Below are 22,774 nucleotides of genomic sequence, written 5' to 3'. Positions count from 1 at the left end.
AATTAAACTTTTGTTGTTGTTATTATAATGTAGACACATAATATTATTATTATCAATTATATAATATGGAATAAATCAATTAAAATAGAAAATATAGCAATTTGTATACAATGCCAAAAAAAGTTGCTTAGGTTTCGAACAATACTGTATGTATATTCCGAGTCCTTATAGATAGCCATGTTTGCCTGACCGTCTGTTTATGTGTATGTTGAAATCAGTTTTCAGAGGACCCCAGATATTTGCGAGATCCGCATCCGTTCGGGAAGAATGCAATTTAAAATCAGCGAAATCGGTCAAATAACGAAGATATAAGCATCAAAATTTCACCATAGGGTGTTTAAAAGATTAATAATTTTATAAAATCCTCCACCAGCTATATTAATAATTTTTTAATTGATCAAATATTTGTAGAAATAAGATTTCACATGTCTTAAATAGAAAAACCCCATTTTCTTTTATATTTTTAAAGTGCTCTAAGATATGCTTTAGCGAAATTTAATAATTTGTGTGAAATATTTAAGAAAATTCAAATTTTCGGGGCAGGACCTAGTAAAAAAATCTTTAACGGCCAACCTTTAGGTGAAAGATTATCGATTAAATTAAAATTAATCCTCGAAAGTTATCTTTGAATTCTCAATTAGTTAATTTTGTTTGCAAGTTTAAACTTAAGCATGAAATGCAAAAGTGTAAGCAGCTGATGCAAAAAAATTAATACAATTTTTATAAATATAAACATTAAGAGCGGGTTTTTGAGATGGTAATCAAATACCAATTAATAATCAGATTAGTTAATCTAAAAATAAATTTAATCTTATGTTAATCCCCTTTGATGTTTTTGAGTACAAGATTAAACTTCGCAGTGTTGCCATACAAAACAACAGAAAAATTCACTGTTTGTTATCAAAACAATGCATATTTTATAAAAAGAAGAAGACAATTGTAAATTTAATATGAAAATTAATGAAAACTTAAATTAAAAACAAAAAAATGTATTTTGAAGTGTCCATAATTTATACTAATCAATAAATAGAACATTTTAATGTTTATATTTATAAAAATTTTATTATTTTTTATACACTTTTGCATTTCGTGCTTAAGATTAATCCACCACATTGGGCGCTTAAACTTGCAAACAAAATTAACTAATTGAGTACTCAAAAACATCTTTTGAGGATTAATTTTAATATAATCGCTAATCTTTCACCTAAAGATTGGCCCTAAAATGTTCTATTTATTGATTAGTAAAAATTATGCACACTCAAAATAATTTTTTTTGTTTTAAATTTAAGTTTTCATTAATTTTCATATTAAATTTACAATTGTCTTCTTCTTTTTTATAAAACAAGCATTGTTTTGATAACAAACAGTGAGATTTTCTGTTGTTTTGTATGGCAACTCTGCGAAGTTTAATCTTGTACTCAAAAACATCAAAGGGGATTAACATCAGATTAAACTTATTTTTAGATTAACTAATCTGATTATTAATTGGCATTTGATAGCCAATTCAAAAACCGGCTCTAAGTAACATTTCTGTATATAGAAGCTATATTTCAGTCAAATTTTGTATCTAAATTCAAGTATTTTAATGTAAAAATGATTTAGTATTTTTAATTTTTCTTAAATAAGTCCAAATTTCGAAACATCGATTTTCAAATAGTATGGGATTTCAACTTGTGAATACAAGAAAAAAAGTTTGCGGTTTTGTTGCTCCATTTTTAGCTATTAATATTTTTTCTTGAAAAACGTGGGTTTTTATCCTTATTTTTGACAAAAATTGTATTTTTGTTTTGCTGTGGTCATTTGTTGCTAAAACCGACTTTCAAGTTAATTATACACTAATATCATTCATTATACATATGTATACACTTATATTCGTTACTTATGTATATATTAAAAGACATGTAAATTATAAATTTATGTACTTTCAAAGAAAAAAGTTAGCTTTTTTTGTTGGTAAAATGGATTGTTTTTAGTTTAAGTATGATTATCCATCAGAAACTATTTCGTAACTTAAAAAAAATGTCCAAAATTTATCAAAACCTAAATTTGGATTTAAAGTTGATTTTTATACTTTATATATAAAAAAGGAGGACTTTATTTGAATTATTTGATAGTACAGTGAACTCTCGATAATGTGAACTAATTAATGTCGGGGTAGTTCATATTTTAGAATTTGTTCACATTTTCGATTGTGATTTTTTTTTATATATATTACTAAGTTATTCTTTCTAAAAATCATTTCTGCAAGGACTGAAAATGCAAAGATTACTAAAAAAAATTTTTGTAATTTATTTGGAACATAAAAAGTTTTTAAAGATCCATTTTATAAAGAGTACATACGTAGTATGTACATAAAAAACAAACAAAAAAAAAAAAAAAAAAATAAAATTTACAATGAAAAAATATAGGTACATACATATATAATTAAATATGGAAATAATCGGTTATTATTTTCTGTTTTTTCTTTTGTTCGACCAGCTTATTTACCGCCAATTCCCTGATTTTTTTCAATACTTTAATGTCTGTTTCATCGACCGTTTGAAATTCAGCCCATTGGACAGCTTTGTTAAAATTTTCGACAGCTTCTTTGGCTTTAATGTTGTTTTCAGGCGCTTCAATAAAACAGTCATCATCGTCGGACTCTTCAATTAAATCATTTTCATCAAATGGCGTGACGCCCATTTCTAATGTTTACAGCAGTAAATACTTCCTGAGGGCACAATGTCTGTAGAAGATCTGTAGCAGTATTTTCTAAAGATCTAACCTCTGATTGACACTTTTCTTTTAAAACGCTCAAAGGAACATTAAATTCAGGATCGTCTTCATCATTTACCATATTCAAAATATTTTTCCAACAGTTAGATAAAGTTTCTTTACCAACTCGGTTCCGATGGAGCCGGATTCCGTATCTCTTTTTAAATTTTTGTAGCCATCCATCGCTAGAATTGAAGTCATTTCCGTTTTCACTTATGTTTTTGTGAATTTGTTTGGCTTTCTCTTTCAACATCAATCCACTTACAGGGAGGTTTTTATTCCGCATACAAATAAACCACTTATAGGGCGACTTTTCCATTTTTGGAAGCTCTGAAGATCGCAATATTTTGCGTTTTCCGGGTTCATAAAACGTATTGTTCACACATTTTAAAATATTGTCTTTTTTATTTTTTATTGAACATATCGTTGATTTTGCAACTTTATACTTTTTACTTAACACTGTAACACTCGAACCTTTTTTTAAATATTCCAAAATTTCGCATTTTTCATTTAAGGATAAAAACTTTCGACTGTTTTTGGACATCACTAATTTTAAAAATAAATTCACGAACCTACCGCAACAAGTTACATAAAGCTACTAGCATTAAATACCTTTAAAATAATGGCATACTATGGTATTTATTAATTCGGGGATTCCCAACATTAAAAATAAATGCTTCTACAAATTAAAAATCCCTAAAAATTAAAAAAATAGAGAGCCATAAACTTTGTTCACTGTTTAGAGCGCCCATATTAAAAACTGAGTGTTCACATTAGTGGATAGTTCATTATATTGGATGTTCACATTACCGCGAGTTCACTGTATATAATATATGCTCTCATTTGCATTTTATTTTAAGAAAATGTCGCTTTCCATTTTAAAGCTACAGCGAAAATTCGGAATCAAGTCACAATTTCTCGAAAAATAAAAATACATATAAAATTCCAAAAAAAAAAAATTATTATAATTTTTTTTTTTGCCAAAAGATGCCTTTTAATGCATATTTACTAATTTGTTAAAAAAATTAAAATATATTAAAATAACGACTCCCCTGAATTAATCGCCACTTTAGGAGCCATCGAACCCACTGTGCATTGTATGAAATGCTTCGTTGTTCCTCACCACGAAATTGTTTCGCAATATGTACGAAATTGTACGAAATATTTTAATATAATGCAAAATAATTTTATTTTACGAAATAATTTCTTAAATTACATAAATACAGTGGTGGAAAATATAATAGAAACAACCTTATTTTATGGTGAAAAATACATTTTCTCAAAAAGTATCCGTTAGAATTTGATGAATTGTATCTTAAATAAAAGGTATTTAATTTATATGGTATATTTGATAGATGTTTTTGTCCCATAGTATTTTATTTATATTTATAAAAAAATTGGCATTGGAAAAATAATAAAAACGACTCGTACTTTTTCACTGGTGACCTAATATTTCTTAAACGGCGTTTTTGTATTTATTTTTGTAAATTTTAATTATAAGTGAAATTCTTAATATAGGAATAGAAATGGAATGATCCTATGAAATTGGGTAACACATCGAAATATTGGTCATAGACCCACAAAAGTATATATATTCTGGGTCCTTATTAATTTCTAAGTCAATCTAGCCATGTTTGTTTGCCTGTCTGTCTGTTGAAAGCACGATAGAGGCCCAACGGAAATAGATAGGGAGTTGAAATTTTGTATTGAAAATGGGCAATATCGGTCAACGTTTTCGGATAGCCCCCATATAAGTGGACCCCCGAAAAACAGCTTTATCTGGCATTACTGTTCGATATAAATAAGTTTCTTATAAGCCACAACCTCTCTACCAATTTTGACACACATAACTTTTATGCGAGACAAAAGCTCTCTACCAATTTTTTTGAGGATTGACCCATAAACTACCCTACCCCTCATATAAAGTCCCCTTCAGAAAATGACTTTTTTGACACAAGGAAGTTTCTTACGAGCCAACACCTCTCTACTGACTTTTATGAGAACCATCCCATAATTGGCCCTACCCCCCATAAAAGGGCCACTTCAGAAAATTACTTTAACGCTCATTATTGGTTTAAAAATATGCGTATAGCTATGAAATTCGACACAAGTAAGTTTATTTCAAGCCAAAATTTCTCTACCAAATTTTATGTGGATCGATCCATAATTGACCCTTTGAATTGAATTTTGGTTCCCATAAAACTTATTCATGTCGAATTTCATCGCTATACTCGCATTTTTAAGCCTGTACAAGCGTTAAAGTCATATTCGGTTGGGGACCCTATATGGGGGATAGGGACAATTATGAACCGATCCTTAAAAAATTTGGCAAAGATATTAAGGTTCCTATAAAGTATATTCGTGTCGCTAAAACGCTTCTTTTAGACAGTTATGGGCGTCAAAGTCAGTAAGGTTAATTATGGGCCGATCCTTTTAAAATTTTATAAATTGATTAAGGTTCCTATAAGACATGCTTGTGCCGAATATTACCGCTATACTTGCATTTTTAAGCCTGTTATGAGCGTTAAAGTCATTTTCTGAGGGGATCTTATATGGGGACTAGGCGAAATCGTGGACTGATATTGCCCATTTTCAACACCAAACGTACTGCATCAATATAACATATTTGTGCAAAAACATCTATGACGGACCGATATGGCTAGATCGCCTCAGGATTTAATAAGGACGCAGAATATACATATATGTATACTTTTATGGGTCTTAGACGAATAATTTGGAATGACAAAAACAATATACCCCCATTTTTTTTGATGGTGCATATAAAATGGACTTGATTTAATATTATTTCGTATTATACACGAAACTCTCGTAAATATTACAAAAAAAGTAGTTACAATTTTTTTTCGTAAAGTTAAACATGGTTTATTTTCAGAATAGTTAAGAATACTTTTCGTACATAAAATTGCAAATTAACAAATTTTATGAAAGTGGACATGAGACTTAACTTGCAATTATGAATTTAAAAATAAAAAAACGTACATAAAATTGCAAATTTACAAATTTTATGGAAGTGGTGGTCATGTCCACATTCAGTATGGTCATTTTATCGTAAAATTTAATTTTAAAAAGTTAATTATAATGAAATAAATTTACCAAACTAAATTTTATTTGGTCCACAAAATCTATAATTTATGTAATTTATTTAGTGCGCACACAATATGCCTTCGGGCCTTCGTTTCATGGAAAATGTTTTTTGATAAAAACAAAATCCTTATATAGCGATCAATGAAGGGATTATCGTCCGATGTTCAGAAACTCAGTTTACTTGGTGTAATTACTAAGGATTTTCCAATCTATGTTCGTGAGGACTGTCATATCCGGAATAATAATAAAACTTCCAAGATATTTAGATCTAATTTCGTCCTAATACGCACGTCAAATTTTGTATAGTTGTGCCGTATCATCAAACTAACAGATTTGCTTATTTTAAGGACGTTTCTCGAGAAAATAGACTGAATTTTGGATAAAAGTCACTTTAAGAGACAATTAGATTATTGGAGAATTTCAACTTGAAAATGACATATGATGTATCAAATGTCCACGTTTTTCATCGAACACCTCAATCTCCTGTTCTACAATTTTATAACTTTAGATCATTGTAGATCGGTTAACATAATGAGATAGAGAAATTAAAAGGCACAATATCATAGATTGCATAAAATATCCATGAAACAGCATTTCAAAGGATCATGTAATGCTCCTGAAAGCTTGGTTTAGTTTTTGCCAATTCAAATCTAGTATGAATTTCTTTCTAAGCGTTTAAAAAATATTTGACGAAAAAAATTAGGAACATTTTCTTATTATTTTTTAATTAGTACTATACAATACTTAAAAAAAACAAATTTAAAATATCTTTAGTGTGTAAAATTTTATAAACGACCCAGCAAAAAAAGTGTGGAAAAAGATGTAGAATTTTCATCACAACTAGTAACCCGAAGTGCTACAAATTCAGGTGAAAAACCTATGAATTTTACATTAGCGTGTCATTGGAGGGATGTTGTTCATTTTTGACAACTTTGAACTACATCTAATCTTATCTTTAGAAGCTGTAAAAATCCGATATTTGTATGTCAAAAATAAACCACATTCTTCCAATGAAACGCTTATGTAAATTTCATTGGTTTTTCATCAAAATTTGAAGTACTTCGAATATGTTGTTTGTAGTGAATTTTCTACATCTCTTTCCTCATTTTTAACTGTGTTTTCATTTGTAAGGATATGTTTGGTTTATAAAAGCGAAAAGTATGCAATCGCATTTTTAGATGTGATTAAGATGTCGTTTGTAAAGTATGACATCAATTATCAGTTGGTTTAGTTTCGTCCACTATTGTACATATATATATATATATATCTCAAACTTTTTGACATTACAAAAGCTAATTATTATTGACCCATATATGACATTTTACTATTGTATTTTCAAATGGCAAGTTGTCGGGGAAGCGTATATCCGTTATTGATTAATGTCACTTGTGGCCATTTTTCTGAATATAAGAGTAGACGGTTCGTGATTTAGACATAATTTATTGCAAACGACTAGTGCCTGAATGGATACTTATACACTGAGAATTAAGTTGAAATCAATTTTCAGAACATTGAAGTTTCTTTATATGATTCTCAAGTTTTAAAAACCATACGATAACGAAACGATAGAGTAAAATATTAATTGTATATTAATAGTTTAGTAGACATTAATTTCGATCAAATATTTGTTCACACAGATAGTACTTTTCTATTTTCAGATTCTTAACCTGCTTCCGATTTTTCGCTAGTTGTAATTGTTGTTTTTGTTCAATCGGTGTGCAAGTGTTTGTGGATAAAATGTGTAAATATATATATGTTTATACCGAATACATTTGGACGACATCACATTCTTCATCATTATATAGCTAGTTTTTGGTTTTGTTATTTTTACGTGTTTGATTTATATAGATCACTCTCCCTCTCTATTTTTGTATATCGCTCTCTATTGTTTTGTGTCCGTCCAGGGAAACATTGTTGTTTTTCGTTAATTTCACTATAGTTTACATTACTTTTTTGGCATAATTCCCATATAAAAATACATCGATATTGTAACGGGTGCTTCGATTAAAATATTATATTTTTGTAATATTTATTTAAGTGTTTTATAATATGCTACAAAAAATTGTGTATCTGAAATATAGGCTTTGTCTTTAAAATCTCGCTTCTACGCTTTCTCGCATTCTACGCTGCTCTCAACAAGTAGAATCAATGTAGTTAGGTAATATTGTTGAGGCAGCTGGTCAGTGACCGACGTACTTGGGTCTTTAAATGGTCCCGTTGTGTTACCCTGTTACAGATCCTGCCAAAATCCACCTATGGGATATACCATATCCGCTATTAAACCAGCCAGAGGCACGAATAAACGATTTTATCTTATATGTATCCATATTAGAGACAGCCGCAAGCTCATACAGTATTGGACTGCCTAGAATCTCAATCCTGATATTTGTCAAGGCTGGCCAGAGGCAGAGAATGTGTTCTACGGGTCCTCTTCATCCTCATTTTGAAAACTCCTGCAATAGTCATTATATGGAAGATTTAGTCTTCTAACATGCCCACCTATACGAATTATCCCATGATTGCAATAGGTGGATTTTTCCAAAAGCTTTCCACCAGACAAGTGCTCAGAATAGGCACTCTTGGGTCTAATACCCCAGTTCTTACCAATGGCTTTCCCACATTCGTACATCGCGATAGAAGCCTTAGAAGCCCTCGCCTTAATATTAAGATTCCATAATAGTTTAGAATCAAGAATGATACATGTTTATTTTGCACTATCATAGAGTATTAGCTCTACTCCATTTAGACGAAGAAGTGGGAAAGAGGAAATATTGTACTTTTTCGTCACTGAGATCACTGTTGTAGCTCCAACGACTCAGTCATCCCAGTGATTTTTGCAGGCATTGCGAGATAGTGGACAAGTGTTTGCAGAAGACAGCAACCGCCAGGTCATCCGCATATGTAATAGTCTTGCACTTCATGGAATCGAGTTCCATAGAGATGTGATAAGACTCCGCCTTGTGGAGTGCCACATTTCGCCATTCTATAAACAGTGGCATTTCCCATGGTAGAAATTATGACCCTATTGGTTAAGTCTACTAATAAATTGGGAGATATTCCTTATGCTCTAGGGATTTTTCAACAAAACCTACGAGCGAGTGTAGGGCAGTTTCAACAGATTTGCCCTTCATGTAGGCATGTTGAGATGCAGATAAGCGGTCAGGATCTATTGTACTTCCGATGTGTAGATCAATGATACTTTCCAAGGTTTTCAAAAGAAAGGATGACACACGGATTAGCCTGAAATCTTACTGTTTAGTATGAGAGGCCTTTCCCTCTTTGGGAATAAAAAGCACCGTACACCTAGTCCAAGATTCGGGAATATTCTAGACAGGCCGAGTCTATTTTAGTCAGCCAGGGGATGATGACATCCTTATTATGCTGGAGATCAGCAGGTATAATGCCCGGTGATTTGAGCCCATTTCAGCTTAACCTCACTAATGAGATTGTCTACATCTATGCGCGTGTGTACATTGGAAGGCTCCTCCGCAAAAGGCTAATTTGCGGGAAAATGGGTGTCAAGGAGGACCTTGAGGGTCTCCTTACCGCAAGTAGTCCATGTGCTTGGAACAACCGTCGATTTGGACAGTATTTTCCTCAAACGGCTTGTCTCAGAAGATCCACGCCGCTACAAAAAGTTCTCCAACCAAGTTTTTAAACCTGTTCACTGAAGCTACTATATATTTCGACCAGTTACCTAGTTTGACCTCGTTGAATAATCTGCGATACTCTGTCCTAGTGCACGCTATATATGGGGACCAACACCCTTGGTCTACAAGTTTCCGAGATTGCCAAACGCATTCGTAATTACTTTGGTCGCTGTCTCTATATCCGATCGATTTCGGATATTCGATGGTTGCCGGAGAATGTTGGATAGGATATCATGTTGTCGTACCTAATCCGTTCTCTTCCTATTTTAAATGGGCATAGCCTTCGTTTCCCTGATTTCCATTATAAAGTCAATGTTCATATTGTGAGAGAAGGAGAAGTAGGGTGGGTCGAAAAAAAGTTGAGTCAGTCACCCCTACGATTAAAGATATGTTAATAACATTTCCAAAAATATAAAAATTATTTTTTTGCCATGCCTAGAAATACCGCCCTTTTAGTTTTTTATATATAACGTCGCCATTTTAAGTCCGATTATAACATATAATATATCAATATTTATGGCTTGACTGTAGCTATATTTCATTTGACATTTTTTAATTCGACGTCATATTCTATGTGCGACTTCTGATATCTCGGATCCTTCCCCAAAAATCTAAAATTGTGGCTATACTCTAATAAAGTACATTTAATTATATGAGCTATTTGCTTCTAAAATGCTCACTTTTATGCATAAACAGCTATTTTACAGGTATTTAAAACTACCTGTATAGTTCTAACAACAAACAATTAATTTGCTAGGGATATTGTCGAAAACTTTTTTTCAAATTAATTTACAAAAAAAAAATTTCATTCTGCCCCCTATCTTAACACAAGAAAGATAATTTTATTCAGCATTTAATTTTATTCATTAATAATAAAATCACGTAGGTACATAAAAACTAAACATTTTTTTTTTATAAAAATCGATGAAAAATTAAGGAGTTTATAAAAATATTTCATGTTTTTACCATACAATTACTTGCATGTTTCTCGGTTTTTTTTAACAATTTTCAAAAATATTTATACTAACTTTTATAAAATGTAATAAATTTATTTAACGATATATTAACTTTTCTTAAATAGTTATATATTTTTCAAGAAGTTCTTGAAATAAAAACATCAGCACAAACGTATAATACCCTCCCCACTATAGTGGTGTAGGGTATAAATATTAGTCGGGAATGATACCAGTTATGAGTATATCTAAAATGTGATTTCTTTTTTAATAAAGCATTTATATAGAAATTTGTCCACTACTTTTTAAGCAATTTATTGATGAAAAACTGATTTTCTGAAAGAGCTAGGATCAATTATAGACCGATCCTAACAAAATTTAGTGGAGGGATTTATGTTCATATAGGAGTTAGATATGCAGAATTTCATCATAATGGTAGTGATTAAGAGGGAAATAACGGCAAGCCACAATTAAAGGCTCCGATTTAATCCATCTTCGAACAACTTCGTCCTTTGGTAAAATGAAATATTTGAGCCTATTTTCATCAAATTATCTGGAAAATTGCGATTTGTGGTTTGACAACAAGGTTTACATGGACTGACAGTAGGGCGGACATAGCTAAACCACTATATTGCTGTAGGATATATGTAGTTAACTTTCTTTTATTTTGAAAGGAAGTAGGATCTGAAATGGTTTATAACTGAAAAAATTAAAAGGTTTCTGTTTTATATAGTTCATTAATAAAAAATTTTCGACTGTTTTTCCTGGCAAATTAATTGCTTGTTGTGAGAACGGTTGATAAATACTTGAACATTTTTAAATATCTATAAAATAGGTGTTTATGCATAAAAGTGAGCATTTTAAAAGCTAATAGTACATATAATTCAATGTACTTTATTCAAGTATAGCCACAATTTTAGATTTTGGGGAAGGATCCGAGATATCAGAAGTCACGCATAGAATATGACGTCGAATTAAAAAATTTTCTGAGAGTGAAATATAGCTACAGTCAAGCCATAAATATTGATATATGACATGTTACGAAATGGCGGCGTAATATATAAAAAACAAAAAGGGCGGTATTTCTAGGCGTGGCAAAAAATATTTTTTATTTTTTATTTTTGGAAATGTTATTAACATATCTTTAATCCTAGGGGGTGACTGACACAACTTTTTTTTGTCCATAAAGACCGACCCACTCTTAGGAGCAGTCTTTTGAAACCCTCTATTCCCCGATCATGTTAAAATGCTTAGAAGTAACTAGTGTGATATCCAAAATCTCACTTTTATTTGTCACAACAAAGGTAGGTTATGTTTATATGCTTTAATTAAGGACTAAAACGATTAAAATTGGATAAACAGAAAATATACGATGTCAAATTTAATACTTGTTGAAAAAAATCTTAAAAAATATGAACTTTGAACCTCGACAAAATCTAAACCGTAATGAATTAGGAAATATTGGAAAACTTTAAACTTCGTATTTATACAAAGAATGTGTTTACCAAGTTTAATCAAAGTCGGAAAGAGTAAGGTACTAAACCTGTTCGAAAATTTTTGAAATGCCCCATTTTATAAAATAATAAAAACAAAAATTTTATAAAAAATTTAAAAAAATGAATTAACCCTTTTATATCATTCTGAAATTGTTATGGCAAGAAGATGCCCAGGACCGAGAAAATTAAGTACTTATGTGTAATCCATTACTGGAAATTAAAATGGAGATACCATCATATACCAGATAGCACATCAGTGGAAAATCCTACTATGATACATTTTCTTTATAAAAATGTGATTTGACCTATTCTAATTTATGCTTCAATAATCTGTTCAATTCTTTGGACAAAAGTATTAAAATACTACTTCAGCCTACATGCTCCTTGAGTGCACGTAGTGCTATATCGGGTAACCCTAACGATAGCAGGACGGGGGACATACGCGATTGCGTGGATTCGGAGAAATATAGAGTATGTGGAAAGGACAGTGAAACTCTGGAGCACTTTCATTATATTTGTCAGACTTTCGTCGAAATTATATCCAAATATCTTAGGGGCTATATTGTTTCGGATATAACATCTCTCACGAACACTGATTGGAAAATTCTTTGGAATTACAATGAAACGCGTTTCTCGAAAATTAGAGAATTTACATATACACATGTGTTTTATTCAGAATTTTCAGATTATCCAAATTTCCTATCCAAATCTTTAGAACTTTTAAAATTATTATATTGCTAAATTTTCCAATTTTAAATAAAAAAGTAATATCTCACGCTCATGGACCTTCCTTTACGTGTTTACAAAACGTTGTCCAAGTCGGTGACCATGGGAAAAAATCTTTAAATTTAAAATGGATGATTGTGTCTTGATATTTCTTGCTTAGGAACTCAGTTAAAACGAAATAGTGGACAAGATTGCCGATAACCGAAAAACATAATATTTTGTTTAAGTTAGTTCTCAACAAATAATGTAGATTATCTTTATCAGAAAAACCCGATTTGAGTTGAAAGATGTAGTTAAGTAAATAAGTTATTTTATTTTTGAAAATAATAGGAGCCAGCGAGAATGCGAACCTGGGACTTTGAATTTGTTAGTCAACTATGGTACTCAATGCACCACTGCTCAGACATTTTTTTGCGCTTCAATTAATAGTTTTCACTTTCAAATACAATTTTGTTTTCTCCTTGTGTAAACAGTAGTAACCTCGCGATCTAATAAAATTCGCAAACAAAATGACAAAGCCGAACTCTAGTATCAATATGCACATACATATATCAAATTAATAAGTTATTACTGTACTCCTTATAAGTAATGTTGTTGAATAAGTACAAGTCATTACAATGTTTTTGTTAGGAACTGCGATTTTTTAGAAAACCATACAGTAATATAAAAGTATACTAATAAGTTGATATCACTGTATATGTATATCAACCCTTAGATAGATATTCACCTTCCACCCCAAAAGTCTTTACACACTACAACACTACTACTACATACAAACTACGAGAACGACAACAAGAAGAACGAGAATAACATCGATACGATATAATACGATGGTTACCTTAACCTGTTCCAGTTAAGCTTTTACGCACAAACAGAAACGATTGATTATTATGTTGTGTATGTTGTTAGCTGTTGGTTGTTGTTAGTTGTTTATGTCATGTTGTTGTTCTTTTACGTCGTTTTGTTTTGCTTTGTTGTTTGTTTCTTTTGGCAATTGTTTATTTATTGTTTATAGGAAAGAATACATTTATGTATTTATTCGATTAGATGGATGGATGGGGGCATCATTACAATTTATTTTAACGCATACTCGACTCTATTTTATTTTGGTCTTTCTTTTTTGGGAAGAATTAGCAAAAACGAAAAAAAAGAGAAAGAGAGCAAGTGTGTGTGTTGAGTGTATTTGTGTGAAAATTTTTTCACGATGATGACAATGAGAGCGTACGATGATGATTTTTCTTTTGTATGTTAAATCCGTTTAGTAGCACAAGAACGAAATCAACCCAGAAATACTTGGCCCAGTATCAATTTGTACGTTTTCCCATAATGTCTGCCATAGATACGTGGACATCATCGTCGTTGTCGTGTACGGTAGAAGAACAACAGCAAAAATAGTTCTAATTAAGAAAAAAATTAAATAGAATGGAATAGTATAGTATAAAAATAATAATTTAGCAAAAAGGAAAATTCGCAAATAATTTGTATATAATATGAAAATTAACCATACGAAATCAACATTGCGTATTGAAAAAGATCAATTTTGAAAAAGGTGCCATTATTAAAACAAAAAATTAATGAAAAATTGAATTGAAAATTTTTAAAATTCTTTTTCTATTATACATATATACAGCATATATCTATAAGCTGATATTTATATGTATGTGTGTGTGAATCTGAAAAAATGTGCAAGTGTATGAGTGTACATATAGAATTTTCGCCCATATAGATACACACTAACTTTAACCACACGTTCTGTGTTCTGCGAATGTTTTCTCGAAAACGAATATAATGTCGTGTCGTGTTCTTCGTTCGTTAATGTGCTTTAACAAAATAGCCAGCCAGCCATCAAAACAGGCTGTTTTAATGTCGTAAATATTGTCGTCGGTCGTCGTAAAGTGCCCTGTTCTACCCAGAATAAAACAAGAAAAAAAATAATAAAATATAATGTGAAAAATGAAAACTAAAAAACAAAAAAATATTAATTCTGTTGTACTATTATTTATTTATAGTGATTCAGCAAACAAATATTCAAACAGCTACACAAATTAATCAAAACATCATGAAATTTCTATATCCAATTGATTTAATTTTCGTTTGAACAGTTGTTGGTTTTCCTGAAGTATGAGTGAAGAATGAAATATGTACATATTTATTAATCATAAAATTTCCCCAATTTTCTTTATTGAATAAATCACATAAAGAATGAAATGATATCAGGAAGTGTATAAATCGTTTAGTCGTATCATAATAATTGCATTCAGACAATGAGAGACAGTAATGGGATTTTGTTTATTGCACAATTTTAAAAGTTACTCTTGGTTGTTTGTTTCTTTCTTTCTTTCTTCCGTTTACCTCAAATATTCTCCAATACTCTCCCCTGTCTTGGGAAATAATTACATCAACTAAAATGCACTTGTGCCATCTATTTCTCTGACTCTCTTTCTTTTTCACTAGTTCTCGCACTTTCGTAATTTTCACCCCTCTACTACTTTTAATTCGGAACTTCCGATTTGTTTACAGCGCAAGTCCTTTACTATTGACAGTTTGGCTAATACTTCTCCCTATACAGCTGAGCGATTGCACTTCGACAATCTCTTGCCATTACTACTACTATTTAGCTCTGCTCTTTCTGCTGGCCAGGTCATTTCGTTTGTTTGTTTGTTTCCATGTTTTGCAATTGTCATGGGTTCCGTATCGTACAAGTGTCCTACTTGTTCATAACTTCTTCGTTTTCGTTATTAGACGTCGTTCTGGGTTTCAGGTGCTTATATTGTTTCGTCCACCCATTTTAAGTTTTTGACATGCATACAACAGTCAACTTGCAACAAAAAAGCAAAAAAGTACATTCATATGTATGTATGTTCATAGACACACTCAGTCTGTCGTCTGGCCTGTTTTGCATTACGTATTTACGTATGTTCTTACATACATACATGTGTATGTCCGAACTTAGATACATACATACGTATTAATGTATTGAAATGTTTATTCTGCTATGTATGAATATGTGTATCTATGTAGAGATTCCTAGATATATGCATATCGGATAAACAAAATGTAGATTCTATTGTTTACTTTTTTCTTTCATGCAACAAACTAAAATAATTCAATTTACTGTCTGACATTTCTCACACACATATTTTGCACATGTTAAATCAATTTTGACATCTCTATGATGTATTATTTATTGGTTTATTTTGTTTGTTGGAGTTACAACAATCAAATATGTTAATTTGTTTTTTTTTTTTGAGTTACACGTGTTTTTGTTGATCAAAATTTATTTTATATTAGTTTTCTTTCAAAATGTATCTATGCTACGTACATTAAAAAAGTGCTAAAAAAGTGTAAAAACTTCTTTGTCTTTTACTTCAATTGGGTCAAATTTAGTGTGTCAGTATGTATACGAGTATGCATTTTGTATAGTATGTATGTATATTATTCGACCTTCGGACACAATACATAAAAAGTTCGTGTAGATTTTCTTTTTAACATATTAATTTTCATCTACATACATACATAGATACATACATTATTAATATTTAAATACAATGGTTACAAAATATCTATTAACATAATAAAGTTATTAAATTGAAATAACTAGCCCTTTAATAAGTATATAAATATATGTACATATGTATCCTATATATCAATTAACTCAAATGTAGTTTGAAAACAATTTTCCAATTTTCCTTCCTAATCTAATGAATAAAGTACAATTCCAAATACAATGTTTGCCAAAGTTTAGGAGTTTTTTTTGTGAATTATTGATACATCGTAACTTTACTAAAGAATTGATCATCGTTAGGTGTGACATTTTCCCTTCTTTTCCGTTTATATGGATAAAAACTTTATTAAAGCATAGATCCTCGTTAGGTGTGACCTATTTCCTTCTTTTGGCAGCATATGAAATAAATCAATCCAATTTCGGTTTTGAAGTGAAGCGTATTCCAATGAAAGCATTCTGCATCGATAAAAAAAAATAGGAGTCTGAGGGCCAAGGTCTAAACTATAAAATGACAGAGTCTAAATTTTACAGCCATTGTTTTCTTTCCAACGAGTTGGCTGAGCGTTATCAAGATGAAATATTACGGTTTTATATCTGGACAAATATTCCTGCTAAATCGAAAACATAAACAAAAACTTGGAATCGTATTCAATTTCCCAGAGGAGTCCTACTTTGGGAATCTTTGGACCCGTCCCTTATAGGTTTCTAAAGTCCTAATTCAAAACTCGAAACTCATTATGCGAAATTTCAGTTAGAAATTACAGATAACGTACAAAAAACCTTAAATCGCTTAAGAATTTCTGAAAACCAACTTGATTTGATATAATTGTGAAAGAATATATTTAGACTTAATCGTCTTCCTCAATTGAAGAAGTTTATATTCGTTTGTTTTTGAAAACACTAAATATATGTAAATATGTATTTAAGAAAAATAATGTTGAAATTTTGTTTCAAAATCAATAAAAAATACATTTTTTTGATGGTGAAAGTAATTAATAAACATATTAATAGTAATTTTATTTAATTAATAACAAATTGATTTACCCAAAGCAGCCATTTTATGCATACAATTAATTATTTTAATATAAAAGCAATTTTCTTATCTAAAATATGTGATTTTTAAACTTAAAAAAATTGAAATTCTAAATAAAAATATTATATAAAGTGCACAAAAAAGTGTTTTTACAACAAAATTGACTATATTTTGGTTTATTGCACTGCCAGACTATTAATAAATAAAATGATTTTCTTTAAATATAATAAAAAATTACTATTAAACTTTTGCAAAAAAACAACAATACCAGCAACAAAAAAATCAACAAATAATTCTACAATAATACAATTTTGAGATAAAAAAGACAAATATACATAAATGTTTTTTTTTAATTTTTTACGTAAATAAATCTAAATCTAAGTAATAAGTAAAACTCTTATTTTCTTAGTTTATTTATAAAAATATATTAAATTGAAATATCTACAAAATAAAACATGAAAAATGCAGTAGTTTCCTTAAGGTAAATGACTTTTTAATTAAAACCTTGATTGTTTCATTTTAAATATATGTAACTGCAAGTAACAGTTTTTATTTTTGTTTTATTGCAGATTTTTTATACATTAACTGTGATTATGAGTTCCACAAAATCGCAAGTAGCTGTAGCTACAAATATTCCAAATCTAGCATCTGGTCAACAACAAAAAGATTATAATACAGAGGAATCGTTGGGCCGTCAGAATAGTTTTGGTTTAAACAGGAGGGTAAGTTAAGCAGTTTCCATAACATCTTTATCAAAAGTTCCGATATACATTTTTTAACAAATACTAATACATAATTCACATAGGATCGTTTCCTTTTGAAGGTATAAGCTTCTATTGCAATAATTTGGAAAATGTTTATGCATTAGAATGAGTAAGGTTGCATAAACAAAATTGTTTATTAATTAACAGAATAATTAAAAGAAATTAATAACATTAGTTTACAATGATTTTACTCAAACATCAAATCATTTAAGAATGAAAATGATTAAAAAGGGTTAAATTCGGAAGAAAATATTTAATAAGAGTTTTAGTTATTTTATATATAAACAATTTTATGGGTCCTATTCACAACACTTTAGCAAAATGTTTCTTATCACAAAAATATTTAAAATTCCATTGAAATAATTTTAAGTCTTCTTGAATAGTTGTCAGGTGTATCACTTATACTTCCAAGAGTTTTTCGGAAAAAATATAAATGAGAATGTAACAAATGAATTATGAGGATATAATTCTGGAATAAATTGTCAATAATATTTTTGAAACATTACTTCAAATCTGGTAAAAATAAAAGAAACTGAGTTGATTATTAGGTTCCCAAAAAAGGCTCAAGCACCCCAAAATCAATACACATTTTCAAATATTTCACCAGCACTCCAGAAGAATGATGCAAAATAAAAATCTCTTTATTTAAAAATTTTGACGTATAGAAAAAAATCGTTTGATAACTATCGGACATAGCGCTTTCTAAAAATATATGTTTCATTCCATGAGCAAACAAAAGGTATCTTATTCATAAACAATATTTTATATTTTTTTTAAATTTTCACACAATTGAATAATTTTTATTTGAATGACAACCCTATATATTTCAAATGATATCGCCCGTGTATGAGAGGTTGGGTCAGTAATCGACCGATCCTCATCAAATACTGTAGAAAGATTTTGTTACAAATCTAGTTTTTGTTGAATTTCATCACTGTACTCGTATTTTTAAGCCAGTAATGAGCGTTAAAGTAATTTTCTGAAGGGGATCTTGTAGGGGGTCGGGTTAATTATGAACCGATCCTCCTAAAATTTTGTAGAACGATTTTGGTTTATAGAAATCTGGTTTGTGTCGAATTTCATCGCTGTACTCGCATTTTTAAGTCAGTATTACGGAGTAATTACGGACCGTAATATTGCTGTCCGTAATATTTGGTAGATAGATCTTAGTTCGCACAAAACTTATGTCGAATTTTCCTTGCTATACTGGTATTTTTAATACAGTTATGACTGTTTAGACTATTTTCCGGTGGCCATTTGTATGGTGGCTATGCAAAAACGTGGACCGATATTGCCCAATACCAAACAAACCTACCTACATATAAGAAATAATTGTGGACAATTTCAACCCTCTATCTCCTTCCGTTCGAACCCTATCATGTTTCCAACAGACAGTATTTTTTGATGGTTGTTGATGTACTATGGATAAGTCAAAATCAATATCCACAATCATATTCTCCAGCCATTACCCGTATTACATACAAATTCCATTTTAATTATTTATATAGGTCAATAGCAATTCTAACATTTTTGTCTAAAGACATTGAAAAACTTCTCCATAATCAAAGTCATCATTCATAAATTAATGATCGTCAATATGGATTTTGATCATATCATAATTGCTTGATGTTGCAGAAGATATGAGGAAACGGTAAAAACAATGGTATATTATTCTGCCTTATTCAAAAGCATTCCACACTATTGAACACTATTAATAATTGGTGTGGTCGTTTTTCCCGGTGTACAAATGAATTGCCTGTGTAACTCAATTATTGCCAAATTTGAATGTATGCAAATAATGTCTAGAACTATATCAGGTGTAAATTAACATCTATGGATGAATGTATTTCACAACATAGCGAAGATTAGCACCGAATATCTTAGAGCCTCAGCCATAATGCAACCCAGCAAATGCTTTCCTTTTCAGTTCAACATTATTTGAAACTACAAAAATCATGTAAGATATGGGCTGAAAGATGAAATTTATGTCATAACATTTCTAGTGGGTTTTGGTGAAGATTGTGTCCAGGAGAAGGAATGATATTATCAAAATGTTTAAATATTCTACAAAATATGAAATTTTAGGTGATATAAGATATATTTAGCCGGTTGTTTTGTTTTATTTTTAATTTTTTAAGGATTTTTTTATTTTGTGCTATTTTAATGTCCAGGAGTAGATTTACTTTGGAAAGAAAAAATTCTATATGCAACAAAGTAGTGGAACAAAATGTAATGTGTCGGGATCCTCGAAGGACATGCTTTACGCATAAATAAGAATTTGTTAAAAAAGTTACGAACTATCAGGGTTGGGGGCAATGACTACATTTTCAATTACATTTGAAGTAATTTCATTAGCATTATTTTGTCTAATGGTTATGCTTTTTAATGAAACGATTTCATTATGTTGTTTTGTTTTATTTTTAATTTTTTAAGGATTTTTTTATTTTGTGCTATTTTAATGTCCAGGAGTAGATTTACTTTGGAAAGAAAAAATTCTATATGCAACAAAGTTGTGGAACAAAATGTAATGTGTCGGGATCCTCGAAGGACATGCTTTACGCATAAATAAGAATTTGTTAAAAAAGTTACGAACTATCAGGGTTGGGGGCAATGACTACATTTTCAATTACATTTGAAGTAATTTCATTAGCATTATTTTGTCTAATGGTTATGCTTTTTAATGAAACGATTTCATTAGTAATTATTTAAAAAGAAATTTTCATTACCATTATTAATGGATTTTAAAAATTTTCAAACATTAGTTCAAATTTCGAAATTAATTTCGAATATCCGAACATTATAATGTATTGTCATTAGGTGAAATCATGTATACCAAATTTCAGCACATTCGGACTAGAAGAACTAGTTTTAACAGCTTTAAAAATTTTTCGAACACGAGTTCGAATTTTCTAAATTTTTTTTTTAGTTTTTATGACACAGAAATTAATTTAAAAACATAAAAAAATTTTCGAAAATAACTTCGAATATTCGAACTTAATTTCGAATATTCGAACATATTATTGTATTGTCATCAGATGTACTTATGTCTGCTAAATTTCAGCCAATTTGGGCTATGGTAACTGGTTTTAAAAGCTTTCAAACCTCGAATCTTCGAAAAATTTTCCTGAATTCTTATCAAATATATTTTTCGACAATTATAAATACTAATTAAATTCGTTTTTGAAAATTTACCATTTATCAAAAAAAGTTATAATGAAAAAATTATAATTTTAATTAAATGGTACTTAAAATATTTTTCATTAGCATTTTTTCTATAAATGGTAATGAAAATATTAAAATGAAAAATTCCCATGTATGACTGTTTCTAATTAATTTTTGTTTACATATGTATTCATAATGCTTCATATCCATTCCTATTCATCTTCCATTCAAAGAAATTCAAACCGATTCTGTTCGATTTTCGTTTGGCACATTTCTGTTATTTTTCTTACGATTCTTTTCGGTTTCATTCCACATAATTAGCAAACAAACCGATTTTAGTTTCGTGCTTTAACAGGATATTTTAACGAAAAGCTAAAATGTTTCATAAACTTAAAACTAGCGTGAATACGAAAGTACTCCCAGTTTCACTGAAAATTATTGGGTCTGTTCAATAACTAAAAGTTGTTACTAATTTTCATAAAAATGTTTGAAATTTGTATTGAAATACAAAAACAATTTGTAATAATTTTTTGTTATTGAACAGACATATTATAGAGCACTTGGTAGATCCTTATTTAGCTAAAGGATGAAGCGATTGAAATAGTTGTTTACTACAAAGAGACTTACGACACATCCAAAATAGTTAATTTCTGTAAATATATTTTCCTCCGGTCTGACAGAGGCACTGATAAAATAGAGCACAACAGGCCTGATGGAGGCGGGTGTATTTCTTCGGGTTTGATGTTACATATGTACATCATTTTTTAAACTAACTAAAAAATTTACCTTTTGAAAGATAACGCATACACTTATATTGTGGACAATAATATAAGTGTTGCGTTATCTTTCAAAAGGTGTACACTAATGTTATAACTTTTATAAAATGTTTGCATTTTTCAAATCGGCCCTATCCATTCAATATAGAGTATAAAAAAGTACGTCGAAAATGTATATCTCTTTTACCCGAGCGTTAAAAAAGTTTCCGCTGCAAATGCTTTAAAGTTTCGATATTTACTCTTAAACAAAATTTTATATTATTATTACAAAATTGCAAATTTTACAAACAAGTGTCATTGTTTGACCCACGACATTAACACGGAGAAAAAACAATGATATGAACAGCGATTTATCCCACTGAATTTAGTATCAAAACTTGTAGACTATTCTATTAAAAATTCATGTAAATTTGTTGTGAATAGTTTTGGCGAAAAAATTACCCGGAAAAACGTTTTCGTTATTAAAACACTACTGGCTACCACGTAGTGATAGGACCTACACCTTGATTACTTGAAAATATAACAAATAACATTTTTTATTAAACTAAACATCTTTTAACACAGTTGGTTGGCACAATTGTTGCTAAGCAATCGTTACTGCTAAAATACCTCTACTACCGAAATACGCCAAAGTACTAAATACTATTAACATTTTACTATTTTTAAATTATTTGTCAGTAATTTGTTTTTTTTAATCGAATAAATAACCACAAATTGCTGATAATGTATTTCAATAATATATTTGTTACGTAATGCTTCAAATGAAACATTTAATCAGTCTCACATGCAGGATTTGTAAACTTTGACCTATGACTCCATTTTTTCTACAATTTAATAGTGTGTTATTTTG

General features: G+C 29.8%; 1 protein-coding gene across 2 annotated transcripts in view; it reads left to right on the top strand.

The window, feature by feature from the left end:
* Positions 1 to 22,774, top strand: part of LOC119609860 (protein encore) — a 52,357-nt gene that overhangs the window by 11,221 nt on the left and 18,362 nt on the right. For both annotated transcript variants that reach the window (XM_037964889.1, XM_037964967.1), the window contains exon 4: positions 17,792 to 17,944. In XM_037964889.1, coding sequence (XP_037820817.1) covers positions 17,816 to 17,944 — 129 coding nt within the window. In that variant the 5' untranslated portion in view covers positions 17,792 to 17,815. The remainder of the gene's footprint in view (positions 1 to 17,791; positions 17,945 to 22,774) is intronic.

This window comes from Lucilia sericata, unplaced genomic scaffold (genome assembly GCF_015586225.1).
Source record: "Lucilia sericata isolate MDLA Ls3-8-SP2 unplaced genomic scaffold, ASM1558622v1 Contig000000F_arrow, whole genome shotgun sequence".
Lineage (NCBI taxonomy): Eukaryota > Metazoa > Arthropoda > Insecta > Diptera > Calliphoridae > Lucilia > Lucilia sericata.
The sequence above is the reverse complement of the archived record's forward strand: the minus strand, read 5'-3'. Positions and strand labels throughout refer to the sequence as shown.